The sequence below is a fragment of the Myodes glareolus genome, chromosome 1 (assembly GCF_982192425.1).
Source record: "Myodes glareolus chromosome 1, mMyoGla1.1, whole genome shotgun sequence".
In the NCBI taxonomy this organism is placed as follows: Eukaryota; Metazoa; Chordata; class Mammalia; order Rodentia; family Cricetidae; genus Myodes; species Myodes glareolus.
In genome coordinates, this window is record NC_142026.1 from 75668032 (window position 1) to 75683278 (window position 15247).

The 15247-nt window shown below is 36.3% G+C and overlaps 1 protein-coding gene across 1 annotated transcript; it reads right to left on the reverse strand.

Annotated features, from left to right (window-relative positions):
* Positions 1–9999: 9999 nt before the first annotated feature.
* On the reverse strand, positions 10000–15226 carry LOC125411806 (uncharacterized). The gene is given in 4 exon segments (XM_085691462.2): positions 10000–10193; positions 10196–11923; positions 12790–12916; positions 15134–15226. Coding segments are annotated over 4 exon segments (2004 nt in total). The 3' UTR covers positions 10000–10137.
* Between the last annotated feature and the right edge of the window lie 21 nt (positions 15227–15247).

The window sequence follows — 15247 nt, forward strand, 5'->3', positions numbered from 1 at the left end:
TTTTGAGTTAGTTTTTTTCTTTAATTGTTTTTATTGAGCTATGTATTTTTTTCTGCTCCTCTCCCTTTCTCTCTCCTCTTCTACCTTCTCCCATGATCCCCACACTCCCAATTTACTCAGGATATCTTGTCTTTTTCTACTTTCCATGTAGATTAGATCCATGTGTGTCTCTCTTAGCAGTTTCTTTGTTGTCTAGGTTCTCCGGGGTTGTGAATTGTAGTTGATTTTTCTTTGCTTTATGTCTAAAAGCCACATATGAGTGAGTACATATTATATTTGTCTTTCTGGGCCTGGGTTACCTCACTAAATATGATGTTTTCTAGATCCATCCATTTGCTAGCAAATTTCAAGGTGTCATTATTTTTTTCTGCTGTGTAGTACTCCATTATGTAAATGTACCACAGCTTCTTTATGCAGTCTTCAGTCAAGGGGCATTTAGGTTGTTTCCAGGTACTGGATATGACAAATAATGCTGCTTTCAACATAGTCAAGCACATATCCTTGTATTATGATTGGGTATGCTTTGGATATATACTCAAAAGTGGTATTGCTGGGTTTTGAAGTAGAGTGTTTCCTAATTTTCTGAGAAATCACCATAATGATTTCCAAAGGGGCTGAGCCAGTTTGTACTCCAACCAACAATGGAGAAGTGTTCCCTTTACTCCATATCCTTTCCAGCATAAATTGTTATTAGTGTTTTTGCTCTTAGCCATTCTTACAGGTATAAGATGAAATCTCACAGTTGTTTGGATTTGCATTTTTCTGATGGCTAATGATGTTGAACATTTCTTTAAGTGTCTTTCATCCATTTTAGATTCTACTATTAAGAGTTCTCTGTTTAGGTATGTACCCAATTTTTACTAGATTATTTGTTCTTTTGACAATCAATTTCTCGACTTCTTTGTATATTTTGGAAATCAGCTCTCTGTCTGATGTGGGGTTGGTGAAGATATTTCCCGTTCTGTAGGCTGTCATTTTGTCTTGTTGACCTTGTCCTTTCATTTACAGAAGGTTGTAGTAGTCTGCTTGTTAGTTCCTGGCTGCTCAGCACTAAAATAATCACACAGAAACCATATTATTTAAATCACTGCTTGGCCCATTAGCTCTAGCTTCTTATTGGCTAACTCTTACATCTTAGTTTAGCCAATTTCTATTAATCTGTATATTGCCACATGGCTGTGGCTTACTGGGTAAAGTTCCCAGCATCTGTCTCTGGTGGAGCTATATGGCTTCTGTCTAACTCTGCCTCCTTTCTCCCAGACTTCAGCTTAGTTTTCCCTGCCTATTAAGTTCTGTCCTATCAACAGGCCAAGCAGTTTTTTTTTATTCACTAATAGTATTCACAACATACAGAGGGGAATCCCATATCACCTCCCCTTTTCTGTTTAAATGAAAAGGTTTTAACTTTAACATAGTAAAATTACATATAACAAAACACGTATCAAGCAATAATTACAGTTACAATATTTATACCTATTTTCTCTCTTCTTCAACTCCATCAAAGACTCCAGAAGGATATAACATTACCTAAGTAAACAGGAGGAGCATTGTAAGCAACTTCCAAAACTCTAGAATTGACAGAGACTTCTTGTTGCCTGGACAGTCACCCAAAGTTCTTCTGCAACATTGGGACACCCATCTTTAGCCTCCAGGCTCCTAGTATCTGGCAGACTTTTCTATGAAGCAGGAAATTTAGCTTCTTAGTTTCAGGAGGTCCCATTTATTAATTGTTTCTCTCAGTGTCTGTGCTACTAGGGTTATATTTAGGAAGTGGTATGTATGTTGAACCATCCCTGCATATCTGGGATTAACTGTACTTGATCATGGGTAATGATTTTTTTAGATTTGTTCTTGGATTTGGTTTGCCATCATTTTATTGAGTATTTTTAGAAAAATGTTCATGAGGGAGGTTAGTCTATAATTCTCTTTCTTGAGTCTTTGTGTGTTTTCAGTATCAGGGTAACTATGGTCTTATAAAAAGGGTTTGGCAATGTTCCCTGTGTTTTTACTATGTGGAACAATTTGAGAAGTATAAATATTATCTCTTCTTTGAAGTTCTGGTAGTATTCTGCATTGAAACCATTTGGTCCAGGGCTTTTTTTGGGAGGGGGGGTTGGGAGGCTTTTGATGACAGCTTCTATTTCCTTGCAGGTTATGGGTCTATTTAAATTGTTCACCTGGTCTTGATTTAATTTTTGTATGTGGTACCTATCCAGAAAATTGTCATTTTTACATTTTCCAATTTTGTGGAGAACAGATTTTTGTAGTATGACTTAATCATTCTCTGGTTTCCCTTGGTGTTTGTTGTTACATGTCCCCTTTCATTTCTGATTTTGTTAATTTGGATGTTCCTTCTCTGTCTACCTTTTGATTAGACTGGATAAGGATTTGTCTATTTTGTTGATTTTCTCAGAGAACCAGCTCTTTGTTTCACTAATTCTTTGTATAGCTTTCTTTTCTATTTTATTGATTTTGGCCCTCAGTTTGATTACTTCCTGTCATTTACTCCTCTTGGGTGAGTCTGCTCCTTTTGTTCCAGAGCATTCAAGGTGCGCTTTTAAGTCACTAGTGTAAGATTTCTCCACTTTCTTTAAGTAGGCACTTAGTGAACTTTCCTCTTAGCACCGCTTTCATAGTGTCCCATAGGTTTGGGTACATTGCGCTTTCATTTTCATTGATTTCTAGGAAGTCTTTAATTTCTTTCTTCATTTCTTCCTTGACTGAGGAATGATTCAATTGGGCACTGTTCAATTTCCATGAGTTTGTAGGCTTTCTGCAATTAGTGTTGTTGTTGTTGTTGAATTCTAACATTAAACCATAGTGTATTCAATAAGATACAGGTGATTATTTCATTTTTTAATTTGTTGAGCTTTGCTTTGTTACTGAGTATGTAGTCAATTTTAGAGAAGGTTCTATGAGGTACTGAGAAGGCATATTCTTTCGTTTTGGGGTAAAATATTCTACAGATGTCCTTTAAGTCAATTTGAGTCATGACATCTGTTAGTTCTTTCATTTCTATGTTTAGTGTGACAGACCTGCCATTGGGGAGAGTGGCATGTTGAAGTCTCCACTATTAGTGTGTGGTGTTTGAAGTGCAATTTATGCTTTAGCAATATTTCTTTTACATATGTGGGTGCTCTTGTATTTGGGGCATAGATGTTCAGGATTGAGACTTCACCTTGATGGATTTTTCCTCTAATGAGTATAAAGTGTTCTCCATCTCTTCTGCTTGCTGCTAGTTTGGTCTATTTTGTGAGATATTAGCAGAGCTACACCACTAGTTTCTTAGGTTCAGTTGATTGGAAAATCTTTCTCCAACCCTTTACTCTGAGATAAAGTCTGCATCTGAGGTTGAGGTCTTTTCCTTGTATACATCAGAAGGATGGATCCTGCTTTTATTTCCATTCTGCTAGCCTGTGTCTTTTTATATGTGAATTGACTCCATGTAGTAGGAGGCTGCTTGTACATATCCCAGTTGCCCAGACTGGAAACCATCACACAGAAACTATATTAATTACAACACTACTTGGCCAATGATTCAGGCATATTACTAGCTATCTCTTATATTGTAAACTAACCCATGTTTATTAACATATATATCGGCATATGGTTGTGGCTTACTGTTAAGGATCTTGCATCTTTCTCCTTTGGCAGCTACATGGTGTCTCCCTGACTCTGCCTACTTTCTCTCTGTATCTCTCCCATCCTGCCTATATTCTGCTCCTCTACAGGCCAAACCAGTTTCTTTATTAACCAATGGTAATTACACATATTCACAGCATACAGAGGGGAATGTATGCCACATCATCTCCTTTTTTCTGTCTAAATAAAAAGTAATGTTTTAACTTTAGCTTATTAAAATTACATATATTATAGTTACAATATTCTGTCCTTTTACATCTGGGAAATTAAGGAAAATATTTTCTATTTATCCTATCATTGTGAATTTAAATTCATTTATTTTTATCATAACTAAGGAACACTATAGCTTTTGTCTTCAACTCCATCAAAGACTCCAGAAGGATATATTACCTAAGTAGAGAGGAAGTGCATTGTAAGCAACTTCCAAAGTGCTAGAATTGACAGAGACATCTTGCTGACTGGACAATCACCCAAAGTTCTTCTGTAATTTCGGGGGAATCCATCTTCAGACTTCAGGCCCATAATATCTGGCTAAATTTTCCATGAAACAGGAAATTTGAAGACCTGTATGGCTCTGTTATGGCAAAGTTCATCAGATGCTTTCTTCCGTGTCCTGAAAAATATCGGCAGGTATTTCATGTAGCAAGAACCTTGAAGTATTTTCTCATCTTTAGGCAAATTCAAGTCATTTTTCTATGTGTTCTGCATGTCCAGTTCACATAGCATATCATCAAGCAGTTCAGGCAAGAGCATTTTCTTGTCCAAATGGCTAAAAAACTCCATAAGGAGCCTCTTTGATGCCCATCATCCCCTTGAAGTAGATTAGTGCTGCCAGAAGCAGATGTGTCTCATTGTCATATAAAGTCATAAATTGTTAAAATATTGCAAATGCCATATTTTGTACATCTTTGAAAAGTTTGAAGAATACCTATCCACCTTCAATATATCTCTTTGTACCTATAAAACCTAACTAACTTGATTAAAAGCCTAACTATTATAGATGACTATCTACTAACCTGTATTTCTTAATTATAAATTACATTTTAAAATGAGCTGTACAAACACAATTAATTGAGGGCAGAAATCTATATCTATATCTATCTATCTATCTATAAAACAACATTGAACTTAAATTTATATCAATAAACCAAGATGTACAGCAATTCAAAGTACTCATCTCTAAGGCACATTCACCTTTAAATATAAAGAAACATCTGTAAACAATCATTTAGGAAATTTGAGCATTATTCTCTAGACTACTTCCTGATGATTGGGTATACTGTTAATCATGTCTTTTATGGGTTATCCTGTGTGGTAGGTCCATCTCAGCATGCATTCCTGAAGCTGTCATGGATGTTGAACCATCTGGGCCATTGCTTCAAGAGGTCTTGTATGATCAAACCATATTAGCCAGTAAGGAATCCATGGCTTTCTCTCCTCTGTGGAAACAAAAGCAGAATCTCTTTTCCAAAGTAACATATCCTTACACTCAAATTTTGAAGTCAAGACACCTTTTAAATATATATATATATATATATATATATATATATATATATATATATATATGTTGGTTTAACTTAGCAGCCTGTATGTCCCTCTGTACTTAGCTCATTCACAGTCGAAAGAAAACACAATAACATAAATAATCCAGACTCTCTGTGTATTTTCCATCTTTACATGGCTTACTTTTCTGTCTCTTTAAAGACATTACTTTTAAAAACCATTTACTTTTTTTTTAAATGACTATATTCTTTTTTCTTCTCTCTTCCAAGTCTATATACATTTATCTAACACTCTGACCCATTCAGAGGAATTTTTCCTTCTGAATCTGTCTTTTTGTGTGTGTAAATCTGTAATATTTGCAATCATTTTTTGACCAGAAAACCAGGAATACTTTTTTTTTTTAATTGCTAAGCAGGCATGGCTAGGACTAAGGCTGCTTTGCTTTTTGCCTTTGCCCAGTCTAACATTGTGGAGGTATGTTTACTGCCAGCTCTACAAGTAATGCTCTTCACCCCAGCTACAGGTATGCAGTGGATCTACTTCGCCATCAATCAACCTGTAGCAATCTGCTCAAACACCCCATTCAAATGCTCCATGGATGCATCTCCCAATAGAACCAGAAGCTTTTGTGTCAGCAAATCAGGAAACGCCCCCCTAAAGAAGCCATGTAGTCTTTGCTGCCAATGCTGAGTCAGGAAAACCTCTCTTAAAGGAGCCATTGGAGCCCATGTTTGCTGTCAGCAAATGCAGCCCATGTGAAACAAAATGCCATTACCATTTTGTTCTTTTGTGTCTAGAACCTTTCCAACCTCTCTCTGGTTTTATGTGAATGTAGTTGTCCCACGTTGTTGTGCCATTTTGTAGTAGGCGCCTGCTCAACTGTTTCCTGGCTGCCCAGACCCGAAATAATCACACAAAAACTGTATTAATTACAACACTCCTTGACCAATGATTTGGGCATATTCCTATCTAACTCTTACATCTTAAATTAACCCATTTCTATTAATTTATGTATCAGCACGTGGTTGTGGCTTACTGTTAAAGATCTAGTGTCTGTCTCCTTCAGCAACTGCATGGCGTCTTTCTGACTCCACCGATTTTCTCTCTATCTCTCTTTTCTAGCCTGGCTATATTCTGTCCTGCTATAGGCCAAAGTAACATCTTTATTAGCCAATGGTAATAAAACATATTCACAGCATACAGAGGGGAATCCCACATCAAGTCCACTGATATTAAGAGATACTAATGAACAGTGACTGTTAATTCCTGTTATCTTTTGGTGTGTTTGTATGTTTACCTTCTTTGGATTTGCTGGTGTGAGGTTATTTGTTGCCTGTGCTTTTGTGGGTGCAGTTAGCTTCCTTGGGTTGAAGTTTTCCTTCTAGTACTTTCTGTAGGGCTGCATTTGTGAACGGATATTGTTTAAATCTAGTTTTGTCATGGGATATCTTGTTTTCTCCATCTATGGATTGAAAGCTTTGCTGAGTCTAGTAGTCTGCGCTTGCTTTGGTGGTCTCTCACTGTCTTGTCTGCAGCACATCGGCACAGGACCTTCTGGCTTTAGGGGTTTCCATTAAGAAGTCAGGTGTAATTCTGATATGTCTGACTTTATATGTTACTGCCTTTTTTCTTTGCATCTCTTAATATTCTTTCTTTATTCTGTATGTTTTGTGTTTGCTTATAAGTATATTTTCATATTTAATCAAATACTTCCTGGTTCCTCATGGGGCTAATTTCAAAACTGCTCTTTGGATACCAGCCCCAGGAGCAAATTCCATTGTCTTGAATAGGGAAGTGCTAGAAGATGGGAGTTAGAAATCATGGATGAATTTAAATTACCACAATAACATGTTTGTAAACAAGAGATAATGCAAATGCTCTATCAGGTTATTCTTCTGTGACTATGCTTGCAACCATAAGATAAATGAAAAGAATCCTGATAAACACCAGTTCATATGATCTAAACTTTACAGACATGGGTAAATATACACAACAGAATTTGAGAGCCAGTGTCCTGCACAGCAGTAGAAATACAAATCAAACCCCTGGTTTGACAATGAATGTTTCCCAACCCTGCAGTGCCACTGTGTGGCAGTTTCCTCTACTGCACTGTTGATAAGTATCCCAGATGTCAAGAAGTATGTCCTGCAGCTTAGGGGAGTTTTCTCTGTCCCTATAAGACATGGAGATACCATCTGCGTCCTCTATTTGGTTCTGAACAATATAGCTCCTAGAGGGACCTCGGGAATGCTGGGTTTTCCAGACCATAATCTCATGGTTGAGATATCATAGCTCCTGTAATGTAGATCTCACCATGTACTTACACAAATGCTGATGAGCTTTCTAAGCCCACACAACCTTTGCTTCATTTCCCCATCATTCCTCTGATCAGGTGATTTCTCAGCCACACTGATAGCCATCTTTCCTACTCTATCCAGGCTATCTTTGACACAGCTCCAGCTATCAGGCTGCCCTGGACCTATTCGACCCAGTCTCCCTACATGTTGCTGCTATCATACACCAGAACTGTGTTTATAAATGTTGTGTGAGGGATACAAAGTGAGAAATTTTCTTTGTGCCCAAGTTTACAAATTTACCACTGGAAATATGTGATAAATTAGGTAGGGTTAATTCATCTAATGTCAACAGAGAAGCCTCAATACATGGAACAGTTAAAATTGGCATCCTAGGAGTCTGCCCAGTTGGTTGCATTCTCCAGATTGCAAAGGGCCAGTCCAGAAGCCTTAAGTTTCCATTGTCCCCAGTTTCAGATTAATCAGCCCATATACAGCAGCGATTGATACAAATTATTACAGTCATTTTCAAACAAGAGCCTTAATTTATTCAAGGTAGTACTAACCATTTGAGCTCATGTTTCAACAAACACAAATACTGAGAACACCAAAATGTTCTTAAACAATATTTCCCCATTAGTTGAATATAACTATCCTTTTGTACTGAAACCCATGCAACATTTATGCAGTGGTATCGTTTTGTGCAATGTAACATGCTGCCTTGCCTAAGGTCTAATATTTTTGAGTCTTGCTGTTTTTAGTATCAATACTCTAATACAGTACTTTGGAATTGGACTAAATACTTTACCATATTTTTTCAGTACTTCAAAGTGATTTTCCAGCACACCCTTGGGGGATTTCTAAGCTGAATATGAGCATGTGCACCTTTTCTTGCTCATAGGTCATCTTTTTAAAGCTCCGTAGACTCTTAATATTTGTACAGATGGATTCACACATAAAGTTAAGCTTAATATGCCTTTTTATTATTTTTAAAGACAGGATTTCTCTGTTTAAAAGTCCTAGCTATCCTGGAACTTGCTTTGTAGACAAGACTGGCCTTGAACTCATGGAGATCTGCCTGCCTCTGCCTCCCAAGTGCTGGATTAAAGGTGCATGCCATCACTGCCTGACTGAATGTGTTTTTATTAAAGTATTTTCTTGAGTTTTATTTAATGTTGAATTTTCTGATATGTCTACAATATTAGCATCATGTAAAGGATTTAAGAAAAGAAATTTGATTCATTTGTTTAGGTTTGTAGAGTGGTATTTCTAAGGTACAGTAGGACACAAAGCTAGCACAATGGTGTTCAGTATTTACCCATGAAACAGCAGTGGTCTGAGGGTCACTGGAACTTGACAGAATCATGGAGTCTAAGCATGATTTCAGAGTCATGCACAGACACAGCCCTGTTTGGATGATGTCTGTCAGTAACACAGGTTTGTACATATATTTTCATGTGTTCCACTGCAGACCTCTCACTCTCTTCGATGCATGCAAGGGAGAATGGCCTTCTTTCTTAAGCCTCCCTAATCCTCTGCATTCTGTCTGTGTTGAGCCCTTTCAACGAAACCATGTACTACTATAGTAGTAAGCCTGAAACTTACTACTTGAGTAGTAAGCTTTCCTTCTTTAGTAGACTCAAATACTTTCTCTCTAACATTAATTTTCTGGCGTACAAGTTTGGAGGAACAATTAATACATTCAGCAAATGTTGTATGAGAGACTTTTCCTGGGGAGAGACAAATTCATATGCACCCAATCAGTCAAAATTGGAACTGACCACAGAACCAAGCATGCTTTCGACTGAAATCTATCTTGTTGAACCAATGGATTTTATTGGGTTATTTACTTACATAAATACAGGACTGGAGTTGGTTACAAGAGTAAAGTTTACTCAAAGTTGCCATCACAAAACTCCAAGGCAGCATAAAATATAGCTTTTGAAAGCTGGATACCCACAGCATACTACACACTTACAGGCATATGTACATTTAAAGAGCACTGTATCTTACTGGCTCAATTCATCAAAGCCTCTTTGAAGTAGAAGCATCAAGACTAATAAAAGTTTCTTCAATGGAATTAAGCATAGTGAACCTTGTCAGTTTCAGAAACTTCTTGAAGCAATTACGAATGGTTTATTTCTTGTCTTAATCAGCTTTCCTACTGGATAGAATGCTTCAGTCTCCATATACAACAGGACATTCTAAAGACTTCCCCATTTTGTCTTCAGTATGAAGCATTTGTGGTCGGAAAAGTAATTTTTTTTAAAAAAAAATTTCCCACAATGTGACATATTCAGAATTTTCCTCAATATAAAGTCTTGATTAATTTTTCTAAGATTTTGAACATTACTTAAAGGCTTCCACAAGTTTCTCATGTTCACACTGATTCTCTTTTGTGGAATCTGCATTGGTCCATAAGGACAGAGCTTGGATAAATTATAGGCCATATTACTTAATATGGAAACTTAGGATTCTAGTTTGAATTTTCTGATGTTTTCTTAGGAGTGGGTAAAGACTTTCCTATATACACTGCACTTACAAGGTTCTCTCCTGTACGAATTCCTTGCTGAGTTCTAAACCTGGCTTCCTGGACAAAGGACTAGTTACATTCAATGCACTGGTAAGGTTTCTTCTAGTATGAATTTTCTCATGTTTTCTAAGAACCGAGCCAATGGCAAAGGATTTCTCACATCTACTACATTTGTAAGGTTTCTCTCCTGTATGAATTCTCTGATGAGTTATAAGATTGCCTTTCTGGATAAAGCATTTGTCACATTCATTACAGTTGTAAGGTTTCTCTCCTGTATGAATTTTCTGATGTATTCTAAGTTTGGCTTTCTGGATAAAGTATTTGTCACATTCAGTACATTTGTAAGGTTTCTCTCCAGTATGAATTTTCTGATGTATTCTAAGATATGAGTCAGTGTTAAAATACTTCCCACATTCACTACAATGGTAAGGTTTTTCTCCTGTATGAATTCTCTGATGTCTTCTAAGGTTGGTTTTCTGGACAAAATATTTGTCACATTCACTGCATTTGTAAGGTCTCTCTCCTGTATGAATTCTCTGATGTCTTCTAAGACCTGAGCCAGTGGTAAAGGATTTTCCACATTCACTACATTTGTAAGGTTTCTCTCCTGTATGGACTTTCTGATGAGTTCTAAGATCAGCTTTCCAGATAAATGATTTCCCACATTCACTGCATTTGTGAGGTTTCTCTCCAGTATGAATTTTCTGATGATTTCTAAGATCTGAGACAATTGTGAAGGATTTCCCACATTCACTACATTTATAAGGTTTCTCTCCAGTATGAACTGTTTGATGTCTTCTAAGACCAGAGCCAACGGTAAAGGATTTCTCACATTCACTACATTTGAAAGGTTTCTCTCCTGTATGAATTATCTGATGTGTTCTAAGGTTGACTTTCTGGATAAAGCATTTGTCACATTCACTGCATTTGTAAGGTTTCTCTCCTGTATGAATTCTTTGATGTAGTCTAAGAGATGTGCGGAAAGTAAAGGATTTGCCACATTCACTGCATTTGTAAATTTTCTCTCCTGTATGAATTCTCTGATGTTTTCTAAGACCTGAGGAGGTAGAAAGGGATTTGCCACATTCATTACATCTGTAAAGTTTCTCTCCACTGTGGGTTCTGCAATGGTATTCAAGGTGTGACAATGTATAGAAGGATTTACTACATTGTTTACATTTATAAGGCCTTTCTCTTCCATGAATTTTCTGATGTTTTCTAAGACCAGAGCAACAGATAAAGGATTTTCTACAATTTTTACATTTGTAAGTCTCCTCTTCAGTGTGGATTCTACAACGTCTTTTAAAGCCTGATGAATTATAAAAGCACTTGCCACATTCTGTACATTTGCGGGGTTTTTCTCCATGATGGATATTGTAATGTACTTTGCGGTGTGACAAATGCAGAGAGGAGTTATCACATTCTATAAATTTATAGGGTTTCTCTCCAGGATGAGTTCTCTGATGTTTACTGAGTCTCAAATAGGTCCGGAAGCACTTTCCACATTTCCTGCATTGGTATGCTTTCTCTCCACTATGGATTTGTTCAATTGTGTGTTCAAGTTTAGGGTCAAAAAATTCATCACATTCTGTATTTTTGTGTTCTTTCTTTCTAGTGTGGATCCGTTGATATTGACTAATTGTGGAACACAAACTTAAACACTTCCCGTAATCTTTATATTTGTATTGTTCTTCTACGGTGCTTCCACTTTTATGTCTCTTTAGGTTTGATAACTCAGTAGAAGAATCCCTGTGACTACCATTCCTGTAATTCTTGCAGCTTTCTGTAGTATCACTTGTGTCAGAAGTTATACATTGGGAGGATTTAGGAACCATTTTACCAGGCTCATACCATTTGTGAGACTTCTCTTGAATATACATATGCTGATGCACAACATGCTTTGAGTCTTGATCCAAGACATTCTCATATTTACCACATATACAATGGTTCTCTGGAAAATTAGCACAGTTAGGGATAATAAGAATTTATGTTTGGTTAAACAGATTCAATAACTGATGCATCCTTAAGTTCTTTAAGACAAATAAATTAGCAAATCTTCGGAACAGAACTCTTACTCGAGGCCTTGTGTGTTTCACTATCATTACATGGATGCTCAGAAGGATCTTTACTCTGATCTCCAATTAAACCACAAGGACCACATTTTAATCTAATCTTCATACTTTGCAGAAGGTTGAACAAATAGGTGCTGGAGCAATAATGTACTTTGAGAAAGGAGCCCTTAATGATCATATGGAGAGTGCTTCTCTTTTTTCCTTGGTTATATTTTTGAGAGAGTCACACTGTGTAGCCTTCATTAGCTGGGAACTCCCTGTGTAACACAGGCTGGCCTGGAACTTAACAGATGCACTTGCTTCAGCCTCCCTAGTGACAGGATTGAAATCATGCTGTGCCAGGACTAGAGACCATATCTCAAGAAAAGTAAAAAATAAACAACAATATTCACACAACTAACATTTCTTTCTTGATTTTAAAGTCTCTTCATCTTTTAAAAATTAGAAATAGGTAAATAGCTTAATCCAACAGTAAAAATAAAATTCATGTCCTTACTTTGATTATCCCAATTTCTTTGAAATTCAAATATTCAATACTTAAGTTAAAATTAAAAACTAAATAAGGGTGTCAGTGAGATTGCACATTGGGTGCTCTAGTAGGGAACACTGAAAACATAAAGTTATGGCTATTATCAGAATTTCCCTTATTTCTGTCAGTCTCTAGATAGATTAGAGAGTTTACATACCTATAATGTAGATAAATACAAAGAAAAAGTCAGAAATTCTACAAGAAAAGTATTCTTACCTACAAAAACTAGATTGCTATAATTCTCCCGCATTACATCCATGTAGAGAGCCCTTTGAGAAGAATCTAGACAATCCCATTCCTCCTGAGAGAAGTCCACAGCCACATTTCTGAATGTCAACAGACCCTGTAATGGGAAGTTACCCAATTACCACGTGCTTGTGGGCAAATTGCTTTCCTAGATAAAATAGATCCAGGGAATTAGAGATACTTCCATGATATAGATGAGGCATAATATTATTCAAAAACAAAAATTTTCTAACAATGTCACAGAGATGGTTCAGAAGTAGCTCATCTGGAGAACCCAAGTTTGGTTCCCAGTACACACAAAGTACTATTTAATAGATTATAACTCCAGTTCAACCAGACCCAATGCTGTCTTCTGAACTCTACAGAACAGAAAACAAATACTATTCATGTAAATATTCCGGCAAATATATCCACATATATAAAATAAAAGTGAAAGTTAATTTTAATAGAATAGTCACAATTGATATTGTCTTTATGAGAACTAGATAGCATAATAGACTCACAATCAGCAAACTGTAAGGCATTGTAAAATGCACCTTTGAGGTCTAACTGCAGGATGTACCTTTTATAAAGGTTATATGGATATCAAAAAGGGTCACATTGCTGCATTATATATGAAAATGTATGAGCAAAACTGCTTCCAAATTCTACAACTGCCGATTTTGTTCAAATATGGATACTGTATCAATTCTGTCTGCAGATGGGCTTCACCTGACTCTCTTCTAACATGCTCAGTTGAAATCCTGAAGTCTAGATACAATGCCGCATCCTTTTTAGAGCAAAGAGGCAGACTATAGAATGCAGAATACATGGATAGATTAAAAGTCAGAGAGGTTTTTTTAAAAAGTAAAGAGGGTAGCATTAGTGTAGACATCCAACATTTCAAACAACACATCGACTCAAATACCTTGTGCAGTTATTGTAATTAGAATATTTTCATAAACATCAAGTAAATAGAAAAATCAGCATTAACATTAATATTATGTACATTTTTCTAAAAGTCGACAAAACTAATACTGATGAATTATAATTTCATAAATTCCATATAGGGGTACACTACACAATAGTTTGAAAAAATGTGTAAATTCATGTACGATGTGACAATGCATTCAGATGAAATAGATTTTCTGTGATTAACATGATTGCATTAAGTTGTGTGAGAATGATACTAACTCTTCATCAGTTTTGAAAATATTATTGCTCATGACATTGCCTCAATTAAAAATTTGAATCTTGAAAAAAAATTTGAATCTTGTAAATTCAACTCTTTTTCTTTTCTTTTCTTTCTTTTTTTCTGTTTTTTAAATGTAAGAAATGGAAACCTGTCCATTGCAACTTCTTTACAGAATCTCTGCCTATGTAATAAACATCTTCAGGGAATGAAAACATAAAGGGGAAGGGGAAGAGCCTTCCTCTGCCCAAAGAGAGCAAAGTCATTAAGAAGAACATTTGTTTATGTTTGAAAATTCATGGCTTGTGCACAGCATCCAGTCAATAACTCTGGAAAATTCTTATTAATATATTCTCCATGATGCAATATAGAGGTGGGAGCAGGACTGTTTACACCTTGCCTGAAAACTAAAAGACAAAACACCGATCTGCCTATTGAGAACTTCACACTGAGTACTGAGCAGCACCTCTCCTGAGACAAGAAAAATTTCAGGTGTCAACACACCCATCATCACTGTGTGATAGCAAATAGCAAAGAAAAAAAATCTACTCTACTGCAATCTGCATCTCCTTTCAGAAACGTCAGTTTTCTGGCAATAACAAGCCATATATTGTTTCCATCATCTCCACTCTCTAGAGTGTTGCAATATTGACTACGAGGACTCAATACTCTGAGTCTCTTTATTTCTACTTTTTCATAAATAGTTCAGTGATGTAATCCAAATGGTCCATGTATTTCTAGGGCTACTTTCATAAGATGGTTCTAGAAACTTTATTATCCCTGCAATGTCAATCATGTGGCACACGAGACCATTCGTCACTAAAAGACCCAAGTTCATCCTCTGTAGGAACTTGGCATCAATACATTTTTTTGATCATCATTCATAACAAATCTGTCAGAACTGTAGGTCTTAAGTGCATCGAAAATATATGTCTTCACAGGAATAATCAAGGGAGGACACAAAGGAACAGAGATGAGCAATGTAGGTGACAAAATTTAAAGGTTTAATCTTACTTATCAGAGAAGAAAAAGAAAAAAATAATAGGAAATAAATACTTTAGATTGCTCTACTAGAGGCAGGCAATTAAAGGCTTGCGTGGTTTAGATAAATTTTTTTTTAAGTAGTGTGGACATGATACTGACCTTTGGAGCACTTATTGGAGAAGCAGCCATTTGCTCTGTTGCTCTTCTCTGAGTTTCTGTCTTAGGACCAAAGACTGGAACTCTTCTTGACATTTTACATCAAGATGTCAAAAA